The 21,902-nt window shown below is 43.9% G+C and overlaps 1 protein-coding gene across 1 annotated transcript in view; it reads left to right on the top strand.

Moving 5' to 3' along the window:
* FARS2 (phenylalanyl-tRNA synthetase 2, mitochondrial) overlaps positions 1-21,902 on the top strand; it is a 324,061-nt gene that overhangs the window by 187,682 nt on the left and 114,477 nt on the right. The window contains exon 6 of the mRNA XM_060244360.1: positions 21,680-21,840. Coding sequence (XP_060100343.1) covers positions 21,680-21,840 — 161 coding nt within the window. The remainder of the gene's footprint in view (positions 1-21,679; positions 21,841-21,902) is intronic.

The following is a 21,902-nucleotide window of genomic DNA, read 5'->3' on the forward strand; positions in this document are numbered from 1 at the left end:
ATTACCGGACAAAGCTAATAAATGGAAATATTACTGAATATAATATTATATGTCACTAAATTTTTGTTAGCTTTTGAACTAGTAAAGTGTTCCAGTCAAAGGTACTTAGCTCATTATATTATTTATTTCAAGCTCATTTTTCCTTCCTGCAAGCGTCAGAGTCAGTTCTGATGATATGTTGAAGTAGAATTTTCATTATAAAAGCTACATGTGCAAAACAGTAATGTGGGAGCTGCAAACCCGTGCTATTTTGCAGTTCTCCTTCCAGAAAATAAAAATCATATTTTTAAAAAATGGAAGCGGAGATGTGAACTCGCATGAATTTGCAGTTTTTATAGCATACTGCTCACATGAATAGACTACTGATGCGAGCAGCTTCTTCCATTCAAGTTGGCCACTGGCACATTGTCAAAACCATCTCTGAGTTAATGAACACTCAATTTGTACAACATAGTACGTGTCAGATTTGAGACAATACGTTTTGTCAGTTGTTTTTTGTAGCTAAAATTTCTTAGAAAGCATGCCAGCTTTTTCTCTATGCACTAGTGAACTCTCTTGGATCTCCGATAAAAAATTAGTAATAACAAATTAAGGCACTTGGAAGAATTAGATGGATGGAATATGTAAAGTCCTCTCTTTTGAGGCCACAGTTTAGGTTCAAAAGCCCTTTTTGGTAATGTAATGGCACTAATTTGATGGTTCTTGGATAACTGGAGCAAAAACTCCTAGATCAGTAGTATTTCACGGGACAAGTGAGTTTCTACAGTGTCAGCAGGGTGTAGTGGTTAAGAGTGGCAGAATCTAATCTGGAGAACTGGGTTTGATTTCCCACTCCTCCATGTGAAGCCTGCTGGGTGACTCTGGGCCAGTCACAATTCTCTCAGAACTCTCTCTACCCCACCAGCCTCACAAGGCATCTGTTGTGGGAAATGAATGCAATTGTAAGCTGCTTTGAGACTCCTTAAGATAGAGAAAAGCATGGTATAAAAACTAACTGTTCATTTTTCTTCTATCAGGTTTGGCTGGTACGATAATTCAGTGACAGAGTACATGCTTTGCAGGCAAAGGATCCCAGGTTCAGCCCCAATTATCACCAGTACCCCTTTTTCTTCTTTCACTCCTATCTTTTACTGAAGTTTAACAAGATCTTTTGGTTTTTTTAAATAGAGCCCCCTCCACTAAAGTCACAAACAACAGTAGGGATGACACAAATTAAAATGTTGGGTTTCTGAGATATTTCTCAAGGCAGAGTCTGTCCTTCAAATAAGCCCAACTTGATCCTTTGTGCCGTTAGATGGCGGGATTGGATAAAGACCCCTGTGAGATCTTGGAGAAGCATAGTTAGGAAAGACACCAGTAGGCTAGATGGCAATCCTACACAGGTCTACTCTGAATTCTACTATGATCTAGTCAGTAGGGCGAGTAGGGCCCTGGGCGGGCTAGGCTCATCCTTTCAACCCCCCCTTCCAACTGTATGGCCCCTCCATTGGAGGACCCCCAATCTGTCCCCTTTGCTCATTGCTGCTTTGAACAAGTATTAGCATTGCCTCTGATCTTTTTGCTTTCTTCTCTCCCGTTCCCTAACACAGCATGCAGAACAAAGGCTGGGGCTGGGGTGGGGTGGGGTTAGCTTGTGGAACTCAAGGCAGCTTACAGCGCTGAGAGCCCAGGGCCACCAAACCAGGTGCCCCCCTGGCCCACCCCCCAAAAAACAAATCCTGCTGTGGGCCCCACCAAACATGAAATCCTGGCTACGGCCCTGATAGGGCTTACTCCAAGGAAAGTGACCCTGGAATTGCGCTGGTGGCTTCTTATGTTCAGTATTGACATTTATTACCAAGAGCTCTGCGTTCCTGACTCCTTTCAGTGAATGAATCAACTGCTCCTAGAGGCCAAGAGGCAGCTGTTGAGAGTGTCAGCCTTATTTTCCTTCAAATCAGTTCATCCCTGGTGTGAGGTTCTTCATCTTGTTTCTCAAGCTGGGAAGCAGACAATATAATAATAATAATAATAATAATAATAATAATAATAATAATAATAATAATAATAATAATAAATATTTATACCCCGCCCTCCCCGCCAAGGCAGGCTCAGGGCGGCTTACAAAGTGTGGCAGAAGCCATGTTAAACAATAAAACAATTATACATTTCAATACAATTTACAATTTACCATTAAATTTGTACATAATATAAAACAGTCTAAAATCAGTCTAAAATAGTCTCATCTCATTACTATCTCAGTTATATTAATGTTAATGTTAATGATGGCGTGATGTTTATTTCAGGCTCCATCTTGGAAGGCTAGCCGGAAGAGGGCGGTTCTGCACGCCCTACGGAATTGGCTAATGTCCCGTAGGGCCTGCACCTCTTCCGGCAGCTGGTTCCACCATTGGGGTGCTTTTATAGAAAGGCCTGTTCTCTAGTTATTTTTAGTTTGGCCTCCTTTGGCCCAGGTACTTCCAGAAGGTTTTGTGAGCTGGATCGCAGTGCTCTCTGGGGAACATATGGAGAGAGGTGGTCCCTAAGGTAAACAGGTCCTCGGCCATATCAGGCTTTAAAGGTAATAACCAGCACCTTGTAACGAACTCGGAAACAACTGGCAGCCAATGCAGCTCCCGCAGCCCAGTCCGCACATGTTCCCACCGAGGTAGGCCCAATAGCAGTCTGGCTGCTGCATTCTGCACTAGCTGCAGTTTCCGAGTTCGGCACAGGGGCAGCCCCATGTAGATGGCATTACAGTAGTCTAGCCTCGAGGTGACCGTTGCATGGATCACTGTTGCCAGGTCATTGCGTTCCAGGAAGGGAGCCAACTGCCTCGCCCGCCTAAGATGAAAAAAGGCGGATTTGGCAGTGGCTGCTATCTGGGCCTCCATTGTCAAGGAAGACTCCAGTAGCACTCCCAAGCTCCTGACCCTGCACACTGGTATCAGTGACGCACCGTCAAAAGCTGGAAGGGAGATCCCTCCCTCCGGACCACCGCGCCCTAGGCAAAGGACATCTGTCTTCGCTGGGTTCAATTTCAGCCCACTCGACCTAATCCAATCTGCCACAGCTTGCAGCGCCCGGTCCAGATTTATAGGAACATCGGCAGCCCGGCCGCCCATCAATAGATAGAGCTGGGTGTCATCCGCGTACTGGTGACAACCCAGCCCATATCTCCGGGCAGTCTGGGCAAGGGGGCGCATGTAGATGTTAAATAACATCGGGGAGAGAACTGCTCCCTGAGGCACCCCACAATTAAGTAGGTGCCTCTGGGACAGCTCCCCCCCAATTGCCACCCTTTGTCCCCGACCCTCCAGGAAAGAGGAAAGCCATTGCAAGGCTAGCCCCTGAATCCCTGCGTCGGCGAGGCGGCGGGTCAGCAGCCGGTGGTCAACCATATCGAACGTGGCCGAAAGGTCTAACAACAGCAATACCGCCACACCGCCTCGGTCCAGGAGCAAGAGAGCCCATCTGTTCAGTTATATGCAATGCTTACAGATTTTTGTTTTTTCTTTCCAAAATAAAATGTTTTTGAGTAGTTGATGATGATGATGATGGTATTGGATTTATATCCTGCCCTATACTCTGAATCTCAGAGTCTCAGAGCGGTCACAATCTCCTTTACCTCCCCCCCCCCCAACAACAGACCCTGTGAAATAGGTGGGACTGAGAGAGCTCTTATAGCAACTGCCCTTTCAAGCTATGGCTGACCCAAGGACATTCCAGCAGGTGCAAGTGGAGGAGTGAGGAATCAAATAATAAAGTTATATTTAGAAAGCTTTTCTTTATATATTTATAAGACATTGTCACCTTCTCTGGGCCATTTTCAGGGAAAGCAGGCTACAAATTGAATTAAATAAATAAGGACAAAATCTCTTCCCCAATAGAGAAAATATCTACCCCATGTCCTTTTGATTTACTGAAGTCAATTTTTCTTTGTTTCTTTTATTGCAAAATATATTAGCATGCATTATTTAGTCAGTCAAGCATGTCGTTAAGTACATTACTTAATCAGTTATTTAATGATTACTGTTAATGACTATCCATAATCAGTGAATACAAAACTCAGTGATCAAAGTATATGTTGTTTCTTAACCATGTTCTTTTAACAGACAACTTTTTTCAGGAATCCTTATGGTTCCTGGCCTGCAAGCTTCCTGTGTGTGTGTTTAGCAGAGTTTTAGATTTAGCTACAATATAGCTGCTTTTGGTCCTGCTGGACAAAGTTAATGCTGAGTTCCTTAGGCCTGATGCAGGAATGTGCATTTGGATCTACCTTTCAGCTTCCCAGACGTATCCAGGTTTTCTTGGGAAACCCGGGGGGGGGGGGGGGAGAAGAATCCCAAGAAAACACCAGATATAATCAGGAATTTTCAGTAGATCTGAAAATAGCGGAAAGGTGGGAGCGCACTGCTCCCCGCCTCTCAGCTGTTTGTCAGGCAGGCTTATGCAGTTCCTTTAAACTTCAAGCCAGGGCGGCAGGTATCTGAAACTCCCCCTTGTCTTGGCTGTGGCAGGCTTCTCTTGCGGCCTGGTTTAAAGTTGACTGCAAGAGAAGTCAGCCCAAGAACATCTGGGTCGGTGGGTAGCTGAAAGCTCCCTTCTAGAGCAGTTCACTGCTTCCTTCTCCTGCTGCCTGGTTTAAACTGGGTGGCAGAAGAGGGCAGACCAGCTGGCATCACTGTGCCTGCAGGGAGTCCATTGCTTCCTGCAGGCACTGCTCTGCACTGCTTTTTCCTGCTGCTCAGTTTAAACCAGGCTGCAGGAGAAGCCAAGCCGCCCCCAGGATCAAGCTTGTTTTTTTTTTTTTTTTTACTGGCATTTTTCAGTTCTGGTCCATTAGACCTGAAAACATTTGGGAGTTTTCCTGGACGTTCCTAGAGCAGCCGATGTCACTGGTGTGATGACATCATTTATGAGTGATGTCATCACGCCGGCAACATTGGGAGGGAATCCCCCTGCCATGGGCTGGTGGGTTGGGGACCCCGAAAGTGGGAGAACCCCCGCCTGGAAGCTTGGCAGCCCAAGAAGGTAGCCATGTGGCCATTCAACCAAGTAAAGGTAGGGGGCCATATTCTGAACTAAATGAAGCTGGAAGATTTATTTATTTTTTTGGCATCTGCATTAACTTACTTCTCCAGCAATAATGCTGGATCCAGTATAATTCTAAGGCTCTTAACTGAGTCAGTGTCAGCCAGACTCCATCAAAAATGGGAAGGCCAATGTCCTTGAAGTCATGTGTGGGGTGGAATTTGAAGCTCCTTTTCCCTGAGCTCTATGGTCCCAATACAATCAGGGCCCTGCACACCAGGGAAGTGAGTTCTAAGTGGGAAACTCACAAGTGCATGTAAAATCATAATGCTTCATTATAGCCCTCACTTGCACAGAAGCTGATGTAAATGCAAGTTGGCCCAAATCTCCCTTATAACCTCAAATCTCAAATGTCAACTATATTTCAACCACACCTTTCTGGAACCATTTATATCACTGCGATACAGTTGATAGTGTTACCCTTTTCTTGTGGGATCATAGCCAGTTTTTGCGCGCTCCAGAACCACTAACTTTGGAAGGGGTGTTGAAAGACCTGAGTCAGATTGAGGTGACAAGAGAGGAGGTCCTACAACTGATCGGCAAATTAAAAACTAAGTTGCCAGGTCCGGATGGCATACATCCAAGAGTTCTGAAAGAACTCAAAGTTGAACTTGTGGATCTCCTGACAAAAATATGTAATCTTTCATTGAAATCTGCCTCCGTTCCTGAGGACTGGAAGGTAGCAAATGTCACCCCCATCTTTAAAAAGGGTTCCATAGGAGATCCGGGAAATTACAGGCCAGTCAGTCTGACTTCAATACCAGGAAAGCTGGTAGAAACCATTATCAAGGACAGAATGAGTAGGCACATTGATGAACACATGTTATTGAGGAAGGCTCAGCATGGGTTCTGTAAGGGAAGATCTTGCCTCACTAACCTGCTACATTTCTTTGAGGAGGTGAACAAACATGTGGACAAAGGAGACGCAATAGATGTTGTTTACCTTGACTTCCAGAAAGCTTTTGATAAAGGCTCCTTAGTAAGCTCAAGAGTCATGAAGTAAAAGGACAGGTCCTCTTGTGGATCAAAAACTGGCTAATTAATAGAAAGCAGAGAGTGAATATAAATGGGCAGTCTTCACAGTGGAGGACGGTAAGCAGTGGGGTGCCGCAGGGCTCAGTACTGGGTCCCATGCTCTTTAACTTGTTCATAAATGATTTGGAGTTGGGAGTAAGCAGTGAAGTGGCCCAGTTTGCAGATGTTCAGGGTGGTGAGAACCAGAGAGGATTGTGAGGCACTCCAAAGGGATCTGTTGAAGCTGGGTGAATGGCCGTCAACGTGGCAGATGAGGTTTAGTGTGGCCAAATGCAAAGTAATGCACATTGGGGCCAAGAATCCCAGCTACAAATACAAGTTGATGGGTTGTGAACTGGCAGAGACTGACCAAGAGAGAGGTCTTGGGGTCATTGTTGATAACTCACTGAAAATGTCAAGATAGTGTGCGATTGCAATAAAAAAGGCCAACGCCATGCTGGGAATTATTAGGAAGGGAACTGAAAACAAATCAGCCAGTATCATAATGCCCCTGTATAAATCGATGGTGCGATCTCATTTGGATTACTGTGTGCAATTCTGGTCACCGCACCTCAAAAAGGATATTATAGCATTGGGAAAAGTGCAGAAAAGGGCAACTAGAATGATTAAAGGTTTGGAACACTTTCCTTATGAAGAAAGGTTAAAACGCTTGGGGCTCTTTAGCTTGGAGAAACGTCGACTGCCGGGTGACATGATAGAGGTTTACAAGATTATGCATGGGATGGAGAAAGTAGAGAAAGAAGTCCTTTTCTCCCTTTCTCACAATACAAGAACTTGTGGGCATTCGATGAAATTGCTGAGCAGTCAGGTTAAAACAGATAAAAGGAAGTACTTCTTCACTCAAAGGGTGATTAACATGTGGAATTCACTGCCACAGGAGGTGATGGCGGCTACAAGCATAGCCAGCTTCAAGAGGGGATTGGATAAAAATATGGAGCAGAGGTCCATCAGTGGCTATTAGCCACAGTGTGTGTGCGTGTGTGTATATATATATATTGGCTGCTGTGTGGTACAGAGTGTTGGACTGGATAGGCCATTGGCCTGATCCAACATGGCTTCTCTTATGTTCTTATGTTCAGTTTTAAGGATGAGGCAGTTGCCTATTTAAAATGCACTGGGTTCCCATGCAGTCCCAGTCCTTTTGTGTTCTTCTAGTTCACTTCCTTGCAAATTGAAAATGAGAATTGATATCGCAAGATGAACTATTTGACTTACATTGGTGCTTTTCCAGCTGTGTTTTGGTGTACCACAGGGTTCCTGAAAAGCGTATTGGGTATGCCTTGAAAGATCAATAAAGTCAGGCAACTGTGAAACACAACTTTTCTCACCACTGCTGATATTTTTCTGTAGTGTATAGCTGCAGCAGATAGTGTGGTATGTTCTAGGGTGCATTTATTTTAACTGGGACTGTGGGTGAGGCCCAGTAGAGGTGAGCAGCATTTCATGTGAGCATGTCCCAGGAATGCTGTGCTTCATGTTAAGGCAGTATTGCAGATGCACTGACTCTCCTCTACTCATGACAAGTACTGGGGCCCAGATCCTATAATGACTTATCCATCTCCATACCAAACCTTTAATGGCATAACAGTTGCAAATAAAAATACACAGAATATAAAAATTTAAACATTGGAGATAAAATCAAAATGAAACTGAGCTTACAGATGCATTCATAAATGGTCAGATTTAAATTTAAGGATGTCAGCCAAAAATTTTGCCACAGCCTCGCTAACCTCCCCCTCAGTATCATTCAATAAATAATAACAGGGTGGCAGAATAGACAAATCTGGGGAGAAAGAAAGCTTACAAAATAAATCTTTACGGAGATTATGATAAAAGGAACAATCAAGCAATATATGCTGAATTGAGTCGGGAATATTCGCTCCACAGGAACAGAGTCTGTCGCCTAAAGAGACTCGATGATATCTCCCTTGTAAAACTTTGGAGGGAAACGCATTTAGTCTAGCCAACATAAATGCCCTGCGATGACTTGGAATGGTTAAGTCTGATGCTGTCTGTGCTCCTTGGGTGCTTTGGGAGACTGTGGTGGGTCTAGTCATGGGCAGGTCTATGCTGGGACCTCCAGGCCTAAGAGCCCTGCTGGTTCAGGGCCCTTTGGGAAGATCCTGAAACCTCTTGGGAAGGATCTGCCAAACCAGGGCTTGGGGATGGGTTGTCCCCTTTCTCCAATGAAGACTTGTCCTCGCATGCTAAGATGGAGTGGTCCATTACAGTTACAGAGTTTAATGGAAAACCTTGACCAGATAAAATAATGATGTCTTCTTGATGCAAAAGAAAGCCTGCGCAAAAAATATTCAGGGCATATTCCTGGTAGAAATTTAGGACAAGTGAGTGCAGTGCTGTGGCTTGGGTGGTAGGTTGAAGCTCATTGGATGGTCTTGGCCAAATCACCTTCTGAGCCTAGATGATCTGACAGAGCAGTGGTTGTGAAGAAGTGTACCTGGAGGAAGAGAATGGTGTAATGGTTAAGTTTACAGACTCTTATCTGGAAGAACCAGGTTTGATTCCCCACTCCTCCACTTGCAGCTGCTGGAATGGCCTTGGGTCAGCCATAGCTTTCGTGGTAGTTGTCCTTGAAAGGGCAGCTGCTGTAAGAACTCTCTCAGCCCTACCTACCTTTGTTGCCGGGGGGGGGGGGGAGGTAAAGGAGATTGTGACTGAAATTCAGTGTATAGGGTGGGATATAAATCCAATAACATCATCATCATCATCATCATCTTCTAAATAGCTGCTTCAGGTATAAAGATTCTCAGTATAAGATTATCCCAGTATAACTAACTGTGCAGAAACTTTTTCCATTAGATACAGAAGCTGAACTTCCAGCATGACCCGAAAATGAGTGCAAGGGACAAAGCGCTCCTCTTCTAAATGCAATGCCTTAGTGAAATATAATTGCATTTCCTCAATTAAACACTTATTACTCTGCCATCATTGTAAATAGGGTATTAACTCAGAAAATGAATGTCATCAGTGCCATTGGAAGTTATGTCAGCCCTTTTAAATCGCTTTTCAGTTCTCAGCTTAATATTTCATTCTGGTTAAGTGGTGTAGATGTAGAAATTACATCATTTAAGTTCCCCCATAATTGTTTCAGAAACTTTCTTTTTTGCTGCTTTGCTGCCTAACTTCTTGAGGTTCTGCACGCACAGTTTTCCATACCTGAGGTTGTTCAGTTTGCTCGTTGCCTTCCTTGCTTAACTCTTTGCCGCAGGGCAGATTCAAGTGAACCTTTGCAGTACACTGGGCAATTATAACTTCATCACAAAGTGACTGCAACAGTATGCATATAAAGAATTTCTTTCTCCAGCCCTGATGATGAGGGTGGCATGAATGGGCCCCGCTGGTGAAATGGGGATGTGGGACCCTATGGGCATCGTGCTTACCTCTCTGCAGAGCTGCATGTGGCAGATTTAAGATCTTCTAAGGGGCCTTGTTGTGGTGTGGCCCCTCCATCAGATTTGTAATGAGTGCTTTCCAGGCCCATAGTGTTCTCATGTGTGGTGTCTGGTTTCACAGAATTTCCTGCTCTGAGGCTTGCCTGGCTGGCTCACTTCTTTTGTTTAAAAACAGCCCTTTTCAGAATATCTTTTGCCCTGTTGTCAACTGATTAAACAGGTAGTGCTTTAGTATTTTGTATGTTATTGGTAGCAACTCATGGGTTGAAACTTGCATCATAGCTTTTATAATTGTAGCTCTTTGTAGATTAATTGTAGCCAGTTTGGTGTAGTGGTTAAGTGTGCGGGCTCTTATCTGGGAGAACCGGGTTTGATTCCCCACTCCTCCACTTGCACCTGCTGGCATGGCCTTGGGTCAGCCATAGCTCTGGCAGAGGTTGTCCTTGAAAGGGCAGCTGCTGTGAGAGCCCTCTCCAGCCCCACCCACCTCACAGGGTGACTGTTGTGGGGGAGGAAGGGAAAGGAGATTGTGAGCCGCTCTGAGACTCTTCGGAGTGGAGGGCGGGATATAAATCCAATATCATCATCATCATCATCATCATCATCATCATCAAGAGTAATTATTTTGTTCTGTTTTTCTTTTAATTGTGCGTTACCTTGAGAATGTACACTTGGAAGAAAGATGTAAATTAAGTGCTAGATGAACAACTTTCCGTTCAGTTTCAGAGCCGCCTTACTGCGTTTGCCATGTTAAAGCTTGAATCCACCCAAAGTCAGACTGAATTAGATTATGACACTCCTGTTGAAATAAATTTTTCCAAGTGTTAATAACCCTCATAGAAACCTGCAGGTACTTAAGACCTAACAAGCTATTTTTGGGAAGCATTTTTTTTTGCAAATGTCACTGAGTTTGGATGTGTAAATCAGCTACACTATATTCATATCTCTTTAGCTGTTTCCATTTTCCAGCATTTCACTACACTGAGGGTTTAATGACTCATTATAAGCAAGTGTGGGGAAAGTCTGTAGTCATCTCACAAGCTTGCTTGCATGAATACACCCACAGCACAGCTTCTTATTGGAGTTTTGATAGTGAGGGAGTAGGGAAACTCCTTGTACAACAGGTATTGTGTCTAGTGCAATAGCTAAAAAGTGTGAATTGTGAGCAGGAAGGCCATAATTCGGATCTCATCTCTCTCATGAACTCAATAGGTTACCTTTGGGAAACCACCACCTCTGAGCTCCCCTTTTCCCTCTAAGCAAAACAAAGATAACCTATTTAATGAGTTATTTTAAGCATGGCCAAGACAGTGTATGAGTAGAGGCTACTGGAAACTGGGTTCAGTCCTGGTTTGTGGCTGGGACAAAAAGGACTGTATTTAAGCCGTTCCTTATTTCAAGGAATGGTTTCTTGTCTAGCATTAATAAAAATGCTTGTGGAAATGAAGGGGTAATACTGCCTGCAGAAATTGTTTTTAAAAATCACTGTTTACATGGATAGATCCAAGTGGGCAGCCGTGTTGGTCTGAAGCAATAGAGCAAAGCAGTAGGCAAGTTTCACCTTGAAGACCAACTAAGTTTTATTCAGAATGTAAGTTTTTGTATGCTCTAAGCAGACTTCATCAGACTTCATCAAATTCCATTTTTATCTGATGACGTCTGCTTAGCATACAAAAACTTACATTCTGAATAAAACTTACATTCCGAATAAAACTTAGTTGGTCTTAAAGGTACACCTTGTCCGTTGCTTTGTTCTATTTACATGGATGTTACAAGTGCTGTTAAATGTGCTGACCCTTGTTATTTTCATAGTCTCTGAATGTGTTCCTTATTTTGGAGCTCCTGGGATGTCTGGCAACCTTATTTGTTGCAGAATTGCTGCTTTTTTCCTCCAGTGGAGGAATGGGTAAGTTGAACGCTCCCTTTCAAACACAGCACCTCCTGCCTATCCAATTCCTCCTGTGCCCAAATTGCTTCTGAAATTCTGGCAACCTTCCAAAGGATCCTGCGACTCGCTGCAAGGAACTATTGACAGGAAAAGAGACCAGAGATTCAAATGAGATGTTACAACTTTTAAGAAATCAGATCCAGAAGCTTCAGGGACCTGCATCTGAAAGAGCCAGAAGGGCCCAGTTCTGCCTGGGACTGTGGCGTAGGGGAGAAGAGAACTTTCTGCTTTCCCCTACACCCCATTTTTCTGAACCCAAACATCCATGGGAAGGGGGCAGGAACGCAGTTCCGACTGACTTGGCGTCAGGGTGTGACAAATGAGTCCCTGGAAGGAACAAAAACAGCCCTGGAAGGGTGTGTTATTTACCCCATTTTGGAGTTGCACATACATAAATACTTGCTAAAAGTTGTCATGTCTGTTTTGAGCCTGAGAAGCTCTGAAGCATGTGCAGTTCCTATGTATGCTCGAGGAGGCGTCTTTGAACCTGAGTCAGGTTTTTTTGCATCCTATGGGTCTTAATTGCTCAGCTGTGCATAGAGATGCCTCTGTTGCTTCCAGTTCCTTTTTTATGGATTGTGTTCAGGTCATCAACTCCTTGGAGCACCAGTTCTGGGCATTTATTCATTGCTTACCATATTAGGGCCTTTTAAGCCTTCACATCATATCCATATTGCTGATAACTGTCAAGGATCCCTAGTCCAGGCCCGGGCCAAGGATCTTTGTTTTAAGGGGTGCAGGGCAGAAAATTACAAAACCCTATTTAATTTTTCCTGGGTTTGGAAAAAGGCAAGAAGCTTGGAGAAACATCGACTATGGGGTGACATGATAGAGGTTTACAAGATTATGCATGGGATAGAGAAGGTAGAGAAAGAAGTACTTTCCCCCCTTTCTCACAATACAAGAACTCGTGGGCACTCCATGAAATTGCTGAGCAGTTGAGTTAGAACAGATAAAAGGAAGTACGTCTTCACCCAAAGAGTGATTAATACATGGAATTCACTGCCACAGGAGGTGGTGGCAGCCACAAGCATAGACAGTTTCAAAAGGGGATTGGATAAACATATGGAGCAGAGGTCCATCAGTGCCTATTAGCCACAAGGTATAGATGGAACTCTCTGTCTGGGGCAAGTGATGCTCTGTATTCTTGGTGCTTGGGGGGGGGGGGGCAACAGTGGGAGGACTTTTAGTATCCTGGCCCCACTGGTGGACCTTCTGATAGCACCTGGGGTTTTTTGGCCACTGTGTGACAGAGTGTTGGACTGGATGGGCCATTGGCCTTATCCAACCTGGCTTCTCATATGTTCTTACGTTCTTATGAAGTAAGTGATTCCAGCACTGTATTTCAACACGAGTGAATTTTGGGAACAAACTCTGTGTGGTGACATTGTGCAGCTGTGACAGACCTTTAATTTTATTTTCTTTGATTTGTCTGGCTGTCTTGCAGCTGAAGAACAATTTCTGATCCAAGGTGAAAGAGAAAATAATGGTTTGGGCACACCTCTAGGGCTAACTGAAATGTGAGCGGGCTCATTCTCCAGAGATGGGAGCCACAAATTTCATTTTGTGCCCTCGCATAACCTTCACCTCGGATGTTTTCTCAGCCAGTACTTAAATGAACATGAGAATAGATGGAGCTGGATCAAGAATGCATTAGCACACCACCTAATGGTATTAGGAATAGCCTTAGGGTGACTTCAAGCATCAGGGTTAAGGAAAGGCAGCATGGAAATACCAGAAATAAAAATAAATAAGTCAGTTTGTACTTCAGTCACTTTATAATGTGAATATAAAACATGCATTGTTTAACAGCTAGTTGATTTATCTTTTACTGCCTGCCATGCTTTTACAACACTCTTAGCAGAAGTAGCATAAGAGAGGCTCAGATGCTACTTATGTTATCTGAATGAAGCAGATTCATCTTAAGAGAGCCAGTTTGGTGCAGTGGTTAAGTGTGCCGACTCTTGTCTGGGAGAACCGGGTTTGATTCCCCACTCCTTCACTTGCACCTGCTGAAATGGCCTTGGGTCAGCCATAGCTCTGGCAGAGGTTGTCCTTGAAAGGGGGGCAGCTACTGTGAGAGTTCTCTCAGTCTCACCCACCTCACAGGGTGTCTGTTGTGGGGGAGGAAGGTAAAAGAGATTGTGAGCCGCTCTGAGACTCTGAGATTTGGAGTGGAGGGCGGGATATAAATCCAATATCTTCTTCTTCTTAAGCTTGCCATGTTCATCTTTTGCTGTTACTGAGGATGGAACTGCTGCCCCAAATTCGATGCCTATGTTGAGTTCTTTCTGTAATGTGCAAAGTCACTCTGACATCGTTTTACTATATGTTGCTGTGGTCCTGTTCTCTAGATCATCAGCAACTGAATTTTCTGTGTTCCTGACCCAAACTGTTTTTGCTCAATGCCAAATGCTCTGACATTCATTTAAAATTACCCCCCCCCATATATAAACCCCCAAAATCTAAATTGTTATGAAGAATCCCTGCATTAATTCATGGTTAATCTGGCATCAGCAATACATTGTGAGCTATAGTCAACTTGTTGACTTGTCAGTCTGAGGTTCTGCTATACATATTTTTAGTAGAAGCCTAATTCTGTTTAGCGCAGTTGCTTTTTACAGCCCTAACCATGTAAAGTTTGTTATGCAGGTGGCAAATATTTTCTGATGAACCATTTCCAAAGGTCAAGAGTAGAGAAGAAGAAAAGAGTGATAAATTGTTGGTAGTACTCTTGATTTGCATCTGGAACATGGCAAGCAGACTAAATAGGTATTTAAAGAGGTCACCCTTTTATTCCTGGGTCTTCTGAAGAATGCCTTTGAATTTTTAGTGGTATTTGTCAAATTGTAGGTTGAGTCAGCTACTATCTGCTATTTCCTGCTTTCAGAGCTTAATACTGGTCTCTTCCTGTCTCGTAATAACTGAAAAAGGTGAAACAATGGTTCAGGCCTCCAGCTGAATGATGAAGTCATCTTTGTAGCGGAGTGTGGGTCCAGACCTTGAGAAGGCTCTTGTCAACCACTTCATGTATGCATGATTTAGCCAATATTTGTGATCCTGATATCTCTCCTCCTGCGAGATTACATTTATACATAGTATAGATAGTGGGATGAAATCTTTGCAGGGTGGGAGGCAAACACATTCCCAAATTAATGTTTTTTTAGAAGCCACCTGTTTTTGTTAACACACTCTCATTGTTAATCATAACTATGTTTAATTCTAAAGTGGCTTCTTCTTTTGTTCAAAAAATCAGAAATTAGAGACGAGAGACAAATTATGGTCTGTTATGGAGAAACTAATGTCAGCAGTGCCCCTTAATTGGTTGTAATGGCTGAATACAAACAACTGCATTGTAGATTTTTCAGTGAGGAGAATCACTGGGTTTCTGTTCAGGTACAGAATCGTGTGCTTAAATTCTCCTCAGACATTTGACAGGATGATACAGAGAGCCCAAACTGTCTCAGGGGAGCTCTGTCACCCAAAGGTATCTTGGTCATCTGTATCAGTCTGCTAAGGATTCTGTCCATCTGCTGTGTGATACTTTGTGGTTAAATGATCACTAATATTCAGTGGCTTACGAGTGATTAAATGTTCACTGTGATTAATGCTGGCTTGTAAAACTGCTGCTATTGACCCAGATGTGCGTCCTTGTAGATGCTTCATAGAAATGAGGACCAGATGTTTGCAGAGGTAGTATAGAAGAATAGGGTTGCCAATTCCCAGGTAGGAGCAGGGGATCCTCCAGTTTGGAGGCTCTTCCCTCACTTCAGGGAAATCAGAAAGCAGGGAGAGGGGAGAAAAATGTCCGCTGGGAACGTCAGTATTCCCTATGGAGATTTATTCCCATAGAAAATGATGGAGAATTGATCCATGGGTATCTGGGGTTCTGGGGGTGCTGTCTTTTGAGTTAAAGGCACCATATTTTCAGTATAGCATCCAGTGCCTCTCCCCAAAATACCCACCAAGTTTCAAAACGATTGGACCTGGGGGTCCAATTCTATGAGCCCCAAAAAAGGTGCCCCTATCCTTCATTATTTCCTATGGAAGGAAGGCATTCAAAAGGTGTGCGATCCCTTTAAATGTGATGGCCAGAACTCCCTTTGGAGTTCAGTTATGCTTGTCACACCCTTGCTTCTGGCTCCACCTCCAAAGTCTCTTGGCTCCATCCTCAAAGTCCCCTGATATTTCTTGAATCGGACTTGGCAACCCTATATAAGAAGGCTCCTGACCCGGACAGCCCAGGCTAGCCTGATCTCATCAGTCCTTGGAAACTAAGCAGGGTCGGCCCTGGCTAATATTTGGATGGGAGTCCTCCAAGGTTGCGACATGGAAGCAGGCAATGGCAAACCACCTCTGAACGTCTCCTGCCTTGAAAACAGCAACAACGATAAGGAGAAATATTAGAGCGAGGATGTTTGTAGATGGATAAATTCCACAATGTCTTTAAAATGAATCGACTTTTAGATTTATTTTTGAAAGAAAGGTCTTTGGAATTTTCTAGAGCAGCAAAACAGCGTCTCGGTAATTCTGAGTGCTGATATTTTGCATTTCACAAATCTGATTGATGCTCAAAGTTAGTGTGGAGTGATGAGCATCAATTGAATGTCAGCCCAGACTGTTATAGTCTTCTTTTGAGATTTGCTGACAAGCTTCAGACTAGATAAAGAAAGGAGCTGGCAATTAAGAGCTGCCTGCCAATTTTGTGCTTCTGTTTTGTTTTGTCTTTCAATTATATTTCAGATAATGATAGGCAAGATGCAGCTGGCCGATAAGGGTGAGGCTTAAAAGCCACAATGGCCCCTTTAGCATTTCAAGTAATTTCTAGTAGGAAGTAAAAGTATGTTAATTGTCATTACACTGTAATTATAGAATTACAGGGATCTGACATTTCCATTTATCAGCCATTTCTTTAAATGGCAGTGGTGCTGCTTACTCTGAAGTTAAACTAAGTGCACAATAACACCTATGACAAAGATAATTATTTCCAAATTTACTTACCAGCGGCAGCTTGAGTTACCTGTTTCAATGGTTTTTTCTAGCCATATTGAACATAATGTTTTCTGTTCATTTTTTGGCTTGCTGTGGTCTGGATTATGGGATTTGATGTATGAGTTTCACACCTGAGTGGCCCTGTGAAATAGCTGAAATAGGTGGCATTTGGATATTTTAACCCTTTTTTTACCAAGGCACTTGATTTCTTGCAGTACTTGAATCTTTCATACGAACAGCTCTTCATTCTTGTAAAAGAAACATATATTTATGAGGACAACCAATCCTGTAGCCTTAAGACTACAAAATCTATGATGCAGTGCAACTGCAGAATAGCTAAGCCTGAGTTAAAAAAAATCCTCTAATTCAGGGTTTCCCAAACTTTTCTATTCCATGGTCCAGTTAATTTTACACTTTTCCTTTGTGACCCACTAAAATTTGGAGGTGGAGCCAGGAGACAGGAATTATGTCATTTCCTGTTGTGTCAAGGGCCAAGTGAACCAAAACTCCACCTTTTCCTGTGATGTCGCTTCCAGAATGTCCACCAGTGGGGCCAGGGCACTAGAAGCCCTCTCACTGTTGCTTCCCCCCTCCCAGCACCAAGAATGCAGACAGAGCATCACTTGCAGGGAAAGAAAGAAAGAAGGGGAGGGGGGCAAAGAAAAAAAAAGCCTTCCTCACCATCAGATGACCTCAGCCAGCAATAATTCTGCCCAGGGGTCGTTTGGTTAAAAAAAATAGCTACTGGAATACCCATTCCCCGCCGAAAAAAAAACACACACACACCCTTCTTTGCCGCCCAGGCCTCCCGGGGAAATCTCCCCAAAAGAACATACTGCAAGGCATAGGAAAGCTCATACCTTGAAGAACACTTCATGGGTCTAAAGTGCCAGTGGACGGCAGCTTTTCTCTCAAACACTGGGAGGGGGGGGGGAGGAAGGAGAGGCAGCCCAGCTCCTCTCTGCACAACACAAAGACGGGGGAAGGAAGGAAGCCAAACAGAGCTCAGACTTTGCAGCCTGTGTCAGTCTTCAAGGCTAGCTTTTCTCTGCACAACAGAGAGACGGGGGAAGGAAGGAAGCCAAATGGAGCTCAGACTTTGAAGCCTGTGTCAGTCTTCAAGGCTAGCTTTTCTCTGCACAACAGAGAGATGGGGGAAGGAAGGAAGCAGAGCAGAGGTCATGCTTTGCTGGAGCCGGGGCTAGCTTTGGCTTTTCTTGTGACCCGGTAGGGAGGCTTCCGCGGCCCAGTATCAGGTCATGACCCTGCAAATGGGAAACATTGCTCTAATTGAATGAAGCTATTTATACTATTGGAAGAATGGCTGAAGAATGTTAAAAGAATGACCAGTAGAAATGCCCAACATTCTTAGAGGGAGAAACGTGCTGCATGTGGCTGGGGGAATGGAAACCTTTCAATTTCACCAGGCTGCAGCAAACATTTGTCAAGACAAATCATGCTTTTTCAGTTTGTCAACATTTGCTTTTGTAAGGAATAGTGCTGGGCAGCCTAAATTTGTGTTTGCCAGTCAGCCGTAATCCTGTTCTCAGTCGTTCAACTCTTTGGGAAAAAAATGTTTATTCAATGAGAGATTGCTTTGCAACTTCACATTGATCTGGAAATGCTATCAGTTTCCTGGATGCCTGCCTGTCTGGCTTTCAACTTTTGTCTTGCTCTGTGACAATGCCTGTGGCTAGGATGGGTCATTTTCATGTGAAGAATAGATAGGAGTCCGTACACTGTGTTGATCCCATTAGATCTTTCTGCAGCCATTGATCATGAGGTGGTGATGTGCTGACCACAGAACTTGGCAATCATTTATGGAACTGTTCTATGCATGGGCCACCTCATTTTCATCAGGAAAATGCCCAAATGCTATGATGGCTTCACAAATTCTCTCTCTGCCAGTAAAGGCACAAAACCTAATGTAACCTGGCTCTTCTGTGGTAGACCATGGGAGTGGGAAGAGCATCAAGGATTTCTGCTGGGTGATCCTTACTAGATATAAAATTTAGGGTTAGACTTGGGCATCAGGCATGTCTGATGGAGCTGTGGACACATAAAGAAGTTTGCAATGAAGTTTCACCATGACCTTTTAGCACCAGTGACGGAATTGAGAAGAAGCACCTTGCTCTTGATGTCATCATATTGCATTCCTGTTTCATCCTGTCCATTCAGATACTCGGGAGCCATTTACTCAGGGCTTGATATGGCAGAGCTCTGCATGTGTTAAGTCCTTTAAACCAGCCCAAAGGTTTTGTGAAAGAACTTCCCTCCTAATAATAATAATAATAAACTTTTATTTATACCCCACCCTCCCCACCTAGGCAGGCTCAGGGCGGCTAACAGGACATGGTAAACCATGATACAGATAAATAACAGATAATATAATTAATAATTTAGACAATAAAACCAATAAAACAGTATGACATTAAAATACAATCGAATGGCGTATAAGATGGCTCGGTATTACTGATCTTATCAGGAGTTCTGTCTTAAAAAGCTAGCTGGAAGAGGGCAGTTTTGCAGGCCCTACGGAACTGGTTAAGATCCCGTAGGGCCCGCACCTCTTCCGGCAATTGATTCCACCATTGGGGGGCCTTTGTAGAGAACGCCTGTTCTCTGGTAGCTTTTAATCTAGTTTCTTTTGGCCCAGGGATTTCAAGAAGATTTTTTGAGCTTGATCGCAGTGCCCTCTGGGGAACATATGGAGAGAGGCGGTCCCTAAGGTAGGCAGGTCCTCGATCATATAGGACTTTAAAGGTAATGACCAGCACCTTGTAACGAACCCGGTAAACAATTGGCAGCCAGTGCAATTCCCGCAGCCCAGACTGCACATGTTCCCACCGAGGCAGTCCCAGTAGCAGCCTGGTTGCTGCATTTTGCACTAGCTGCAGTTTCCGGGTACGGTACAGGGGCAGCCCCATGTAGAGGGCATTACAGTAGTCCTGGACCTGGCAGAAAAGACGTCTTATATCCTGTATCTTGTCTGATGCTGGCTCAAATCCAGTTTCAGATGTCAAGGTCAGGGCTTTTTTGTAGCAGGAGCTCCTTTGCGTATTAGGTCACACACCCCTGATATAGCCTATCCCCTGGAGCTTGCCCCATACTAAGAGTCCTGTGAGCTCTTGGATGATTGGCTACATCAGGAGTGTGTGGCCTAATATGCAAAAGAGTTCTTGCTACCAAAAAGAGCCCTAGTCAAGGTTATCACTAATCTAGAGTTGGTTGCTCCCCCCTTTCACAGCCTAAGCACACTATGACCAGGGGAAAGGTGCCACTGAAAAATCTACAGAATTGAGTGCTTGAGGCAAATACCTTCTTTGCTGAAATGTTTGGAGACATCCTGATGTAGTGTAAGGTATTTGTTGAAATTGGAATTATCTTGGTTGATCTATGGGATGAGATTGGGACTGGTTGGATATAGGAAGGATTTTTTTTTTCAAGTACAGGGCTTGAACTTGCCATCTTTCTGGTACACTGAAACCCTGTTAAGATGTTACATTCTGGCCTTCGTATGGTTCCAGTGAGGGAAATAATCAATTAAAAAATCTTTGCATGAATTGGAATTTTTAATCTGGTTTTCTTCCTGCAGATGTACTGATTTTACTGATGACTCTTTTGCTGTGTTACTGTTGGTTTTATATCCGTCTAGCTGTTTGGTTTCATTTAATGTCATCTTGTGAGCTGCCCTGTGGAACTGGTACGGTTTGAAAGGTGGGATCCGAATCGAATAATTTTGCTGGAGGTGGAGAGAGCCAGGGCTCTGGGTGCAGATGATGTTAAGCATAGGTTTCAGCACTAAGGAAGCTAAAATGTCAAAGCTTGTTCATTTATTAAAAATAGGTGAATGAAAGTTTGAACTACATGCCCAAAGGGATCCAAGGCTGGGGATGATTTATAATGATAGCCCAGTGACAAGAAAGAGAAAGCAAATATGAATATAATTTGGAAGTTTGCTTAGTGGATTAGAGTGCTGAACAAGGAATTGGAAATACCCATCAAGCCATGAAGTATCCTTGGGCCCAGGGGTTTCTTCGTAGCAGGAACCCCTTTGGATATTAGCCCACACACCCCCTGATGTAGCCAACCCTCCTGGAGTTTACAGTAGGCCTTGTAAGAAGAGCCCTGAAAACTCTTGGAGGATTGGCTACATCCGGGGTACATGGCCTAATATGCAAAGGAGTTCCTGCTACAAAAAAAGCCCTGCCTTGGCCAGTTAGTTTTTCCCAGCCTAACCCATCTCGCAGGATTCTTATAAGAATAACCTGGAGGAAAGGAGGACCAGGCACAGTTCCCCTGTGCTCTATAGAAGCAGTGTGAGATAACAGAGAAATATGTTTGAAGTAGCAATAGCACTGCCGTTACCTGGATGGTTTAGACTAGCCTGATCTCATCACATCTTGGAAGCAAGCAGGGTTGGCCCTGATGGGAGACCACCAAGGAAGTCCAGGGTTTCTATGCAGAGGCGGGCAATGGCAAACCACTTCTGTATATCTCTTGCCTTGAAAATCCTTCAGGGTTGCCTTGAATTGGATGAGACTCGATGGTACTTTCCACCAGCAGCACTAGTATGATGAACTCAGATAGGCATTTCTGCAACAGTACGGCAGGGAGAAGATCAGTCTTGAGAAGGTAGCTTTTTCAAGCCAAGGCATTTTGATGTGGAAGTTGCCATGTGCATTCTGAGGTGATCAATCTGCATAAGGATTATTGGTTTAAACAGGATTCATATCTGCTTCTTGACTTGACTGGTTCTTGACTATCAAGGGAAAATGTCCTTGATTATGTGTCTAACGTGAATATTCTAAAGAGAGCCCTTTATCCTCGTGCCAAATGCCCTGCATACAGGGATGCATTTTCATTGGTCAACATTCATCTGTGTGATTCCCTCTCACCCTACCCCACTGCAGTCCGACGTGGTACAGTCAGGAAGGACTGGACCAAATTTGTGTTTTTGTTCCAGTTTGAATCAGCCCTGAATCAACAGTGTTGCGAGTATTGGGTGGGGTGGTGGCGGAGCCCTGCTGCCTTGTAGCCTTTGTACACTTTGAAAACAGTTCCGTTACCTACTGAAATCTGCTCAGAACTGCAGAAGGAGATGGCTGACAGACATTTTGTTCGCTCGTTCATTTTGTGTGCCTTTTGGCACTAATCTTTTTAATGTATTCTGCTGCTAAGCTCTTGGATGGTTTTTTTTTTCTTGATGTTGTTGCAGCTGGTGCTGAAAACAAAATTGGCTGGGCATTCGGCCTGGGGCTGGAAAGGCTGGCCATGATTCTGTATGGGATCCCCGACATCCGCCTTTTCTGGAGCAAAGACGAACGTTTCCTGGAACAGTTCCGTGTGCCTTGTATTGATCAAAAAATAACATTTCAGGTAAAGGGCAAGAGTGGGATTTGTGTTCACATGTTTCCAGAAGGGAATATCTTGTAGAGCAA

This window comes from Heteronotia binoei, chromosome 7 (assembly GCF_032191835.1).
Source record: "Heteronotia binoei isolate CCM8104 ecotype False Entrance Well chromosome 7, APGP_CSIRO_Hbin_v1, whole genome shotgun sequence".
Taxonomy (NCBI): domain Eukaryota; kingdom Metazoa; phylum Chordata; class Lepidosauria; order Squamata; family Gekkonidae; genus Heteronotia; species Heteronotia binoei.